The sequence below is a fragment of the Chiloscyllium plagiosum genome, unplaced genomic scaffold, assembly GCF_004010195.1.
Source record: "Chiloscyllium plagiosum isolate BGI_BamShark_2017 unplaced genomic scaffold, ASM401019v2 scaf_6516, whole genome shotgun sequence".
NCBI classification, from domain to species: domain Eukaryota; kingdom Metazoa; phylum Chordata; class Chondrichthyes; order Orectolobiformes; family Hemiscylliidae; genus Chiloscyllium; species Chiloscyllium plagiosum.
In genome coordinates this window covers 13546-17835 of record NW_025211036.1, presented here as the reverse complement: position 1 = coordinate 17835, position 4290 = coordinate 13546, and the positions used below count along the sequence as shown (strand labels likewise).

Below are 4290 nucleotides of genomic sequence, written 5' to 3'. Positions count from 1 at the left end.
ATGGGGGGGGCGGCAATACTTGGTGAAGGTGTGGATTGGAGAGGGAAATAAATGGGGATGGACTGGAAACCCCTCCCCCCGCCCGAAGTGGGGGAGAGACTGAACATGGGGGTATTGGAAATTGTGGTTAGGAATTTAATTGGGGGTGCACAATATTCAGGGAATGAAAATGGGATTGGGGGGAGGTTTCTGTAAAGTCCCTGTCTCGGGGAGTGAGGGGCAGTGAGGCAGTCCCTCAAAAGGTCAGTGAGTGTCTACACGTGCTAACTGTGTCCCCCCACCATAAAGGGATGAATGGGGGAGGGGGTGCTGCCAAATTGGGGACAGACATAACATCCAGGGGTGGGGACAAGACTTTGGGAGGGCAAATAATTAGGGCGAATCCTTAGGGACAACTGGGGAGCAGGCGGTGTCAGGTAAAACCCCTTTCTGATAGCGATTGGGGCGTGGGGGTAGTCACAAAATGGCTGGAGAGTGGGATCTTGCTGTGCCCATCACGGTCGGTAAAAATGCCAGTGAGTGTCCGCACATGCTCACTGTATGGGGACGCAGTGTGTTATCAGGGAGGAGCGGTCTCTGCCAGAAGGGGATTCAGGAAGGGGCCATTTGGAGCAAATCCTGGGGGGGCACGACACTGGGCAGTTAACAGAAGGCGGGATAGACACGATGGGCAGAATACCCTCCTCCCGGGCTGTGAGCCATCAGGGATTCTGGTCTCAGTCACAGCCCAGTCAGCCCCCACAGGCTCCTTTACCCGCGAAGGGGGTGAGGACAGGTAGGGGCCAGGTGGCGACAGGTGGGTCCTGGTGGCGACAGCTGGGGCCAGGTGGCGACAGGTGGGGCCTGGTGGAGACAGGTGGGGCCCGATGGCGAATGACGGGACCCGGTGGCGACAGCTGGGGCCAGGTGGATACAGGTGGGGCCTGGTGGGGACCGGTGGGGCCTGGTGGAGACCGGAGGAGCCTGGTGGAGACCGGTGGTGTCTGGTGGAGACCGATGGGGCCTGGTTGAGACCGGTGGGGCCTGGTGGAGACCGGTGCTGCGGCCTGGTGGAGACCGGTGGCGCCTGGTGGAGACTGGTGCGGCCGGTGGAGACCGGTGGTGTCTGGTGGAGACCGGTGGGGCCTGGTTGAGACCGGTGGGGCCTGATGGAGACCGGTGCTGCGGCCTGGTGGAGACCGGTGGCGCCTGGTGGAGACTGGTGCGGCCTGGTGGAGACCAATGCGGCCTGGTGGAGACAGGTGCGGCCTGGTGGCGATGGTTGGGGACTGATGGGGCCCGGTGGCGATAGTTGGGGACTGATGGGGCCTGGTGACGACAGACAGGGACCGGTAGCGATAGATGGGGTCCGGTGGCGACACATGGGGACTGGTGGCGATAGGTAAGGTCTGGTGGCGATAGGTGGGGCCAGATGGCGACTGGTGGCGACAGATGCGGACCGGTGGTGATAGATGGGGCCCGGTGAAGACAGGTGGCGATAGATGGGGACTGGTGGAGACAGGTGGGGCCAGGTGGCGACAGATGGGAACTGGTGACGACGAATGGGAACTGGTGGCGATGGACGGGGCCTGGTGGAGACAGGTGGGGCCTGGCTGTGCCTAGTGGCGACAGTTGGGGCATGGTGGTGACAGGTGGGACCGGTGGCGACAGGTGGGGAACGGTGGCGATAGGTGGGGCCTGGTGGCGATGGACGGGGCCTGGTGGCGAAGGACGGGGCATGGTGCAAACAGGTGGCGACAGATGGGGCCTGGTGGCGACAGTTGGCGACTGATGGGGTCTAGTGGCGACAGATGGGGACTGGTGGAGACCGCTGGGGCCCTGTGGCGACAGGTGGGGACTGGTGGAGACAGGTGGCGACTGATGGGGACTAGTGGCGACAGATGGGGACTGGTGGAGACCGCTGGGGCCCTGTGGCGACAGGTGGGGACTGGTGGAGACAGGTGGCGACTGATGGGGACTAGTGGCGACTGATGAGGACAGTTGGAGTCCAGTGGGGCCTGGTGAAGGCAGGTGGGGCCTGGTGGCGATGGACGGGAACTGGTGGCGCCGGACGTGTACTGGTGGCGATGGACGGGGCCTGGTGCAGACAGCTGGGGCCTGGTGGCATCAGTTGGGGTCTGGTGGCGACAGGTGGGGCCTGTTGGCTACTGGTGGGGCCTGGTGGAGACAGGTGGGGACTGGTGGAGACAGGTGGGGCCTGGTGGAGACAGCTGGGGACCGGTGGCGACTGATGGGGACCGGTGGAGACAGATGGGTCCTACTGGCGACTGATGGGGCCCGGTGGCGACAGTTGGGGCCCGGTGGCGACATTTGGGTACTGATGGGGCCTGGTGACGACAGACGGGGCACGGTGGCGACTGGTGGAGACAGATGGGGCCTGGTGACGACAGATGGGGACCGGTGGCGACAGATGGGGACCGGTGGCGACAGGTGGGACCTCATGGCGGCAGGCGGGGCCTGGTGGCGATAGTTGGGGACCGGTGAAGACAGGTGGCGACAGGTGAGGACTGGTGGCGGCTGATGGAGCCAGGTGGTGACGGCTGGAGCCTGGTGGCGACAGGTGGGTCCTGGTGGCGACGGACGGGGCCAGGTGGCGACGGACGGGGCCAGGTCGCGACGGACGGGGACTGGTGGCGACGGACGGGGACTCGTGGCAATGGACGGGAACTCGTGGCGACGGATGGGAACTGGTGGCGATGGACATGGATTAGTGGAGACAGGTGGGGCCTGGTGGCGTCAGTTGGGGAATGGTGGCAACTGATGGGGCATGGTGGCGATGAATGGGGCATGGTGGCGACAGGTGGGGCCAGGTGGCGACAGGTGGGGCCTGGTGGCGACAGGTGGGTCCAGGTGGGTCCAGGTGGCGACAGGTGGGTCCAGGTGGCGACAGATGGGGCTGGTGGCGACAGATGGGGACTGATGGGGCCTGGTGGAGACAGATGGGGACTGGTGGTGACAGATGGAGCCTGGTGGCGACAGATGGGGACCGGTCCCTGGATCAGTGGTGCTGGAAGAGCACAGCAATTCAGGGAGCATCCGACGAGCAGCAAAATCGACGTTTCGGGCAAAAGCCCTTCATCAGGAATAAAGTCGCTGGCGACAGGTGGGGCCTGATGGAGACAGTTGGGGCCTAATGGCGACAGATGGGGCCTGGTGGAGACAAATGGGGACTGGTGGAGACAAGTGGGACCTGGTGGCGACAGATGGGGCCTGGTGGAGACTGGTGGAGACAGGTGGGGCCCAGTGGAGACAGGTGGGGCCCGGTGGAGACAGGTGGGGCCTGGTGGAGACTGGTGGAGACAGTTGGGGTCAGGTGGCGACTGGTGGCGACAAATGGGGCTGGTGGCGACAGAAGGGGCCTGGTGGTGACACATGGGGCCTGGTGGCGACAGATGGGGCCTGGTGGCGACAGATGGGGCCTGGTGGAGACAAATGGTGACTGGTGGCGACAAATGGGGACTGGTGGCGACAAATGGGGCCTGGTGGCGACAGATGGAGCCTGGTGGCGAAAGATGGGGCCTGGTGGCGACAGATGGGGCCTGGTGGCGACAGATGGGGCCTGGTGGAGACAAATGGGGACTGTTGGCGACAGATGGAGCCTGGGGGCGACAGATGGGGACGGATGGAGCCTGGTGGCGACAGATGGGGCTGGTGGCGATAGACGGGGACTGATGGGGCCTGGTGGAGACAGATGGGGACTGTGGGCGACAGATGGGGCCCGGTGGCGACAGATGGGGCCCGGTGGCGACAGATTGGGACTGGTCCCTGGATCAGTGGTGCTGGAAGAGCACAGCAATTCAGGCAGCATCCAACAAGCAGCAAAATCGACATTTCGGGCAAAAGCCCTTCAGCAATAAAGCCGGTGGCGACAGGTGGGGCCTGGTGGGTCCAGTGGGTACAGACGTGGCAAGGAGGCGACAGACGGGGCCTGCAGGCGACAGATGGGGACTAGTGGCCACAGGTGAGGCCCGGTGGGGACAGGTGGGGCCCAGTGGAGACAGGTGAGGCCCGGTGGGGACAGGTGGGGCCCGGTGGAGACAGGTGGGGCCCGTGGCGACAAATGGGGGCTAGTGGAGATCGGTGGGGCCTGGTGGAGACCGGTGGGGCCCGGTGGTGACAAATGGGGACTGGTGGAGACAGGTGGGGCCTGGTGGAGATAGTTGCGGCCTGATGGAGACAGGTGGCGACAGATGGGGCCAACGGGAGACAGATGGAGCCAGCTGGAGACAGATGGGGACCGGTGGCGATTGGTGGGGACTAATGGCAACAGTTGGGGAGAGAGAGAGAGAG

The 4290-nt window shown here is 64.4% G+C and overlaps 1 protein-coding gene across 1 annotated transcript in view; it reads right to left on the bottom strand.

Moving 5' to 3' along the window:
* Window positions 1–731: 731 nt before the first annotated feature.
* Window positions 732–4290, bottom strand: part of LOC122546992 (early nodulin-75-like) — an 8713-nt gene continuing 5154 nt past the window's right edge. Inside the window, exon 2 of the mRNA XM_043685590.1 lies at window positions 732–1598. Within this exon, the coding sequence (XP_043541525.1) occupies window positions 732–1598 (867 nt within the window). The remainder of the gene's footprint in view (window positions 1599–4290) is intronic.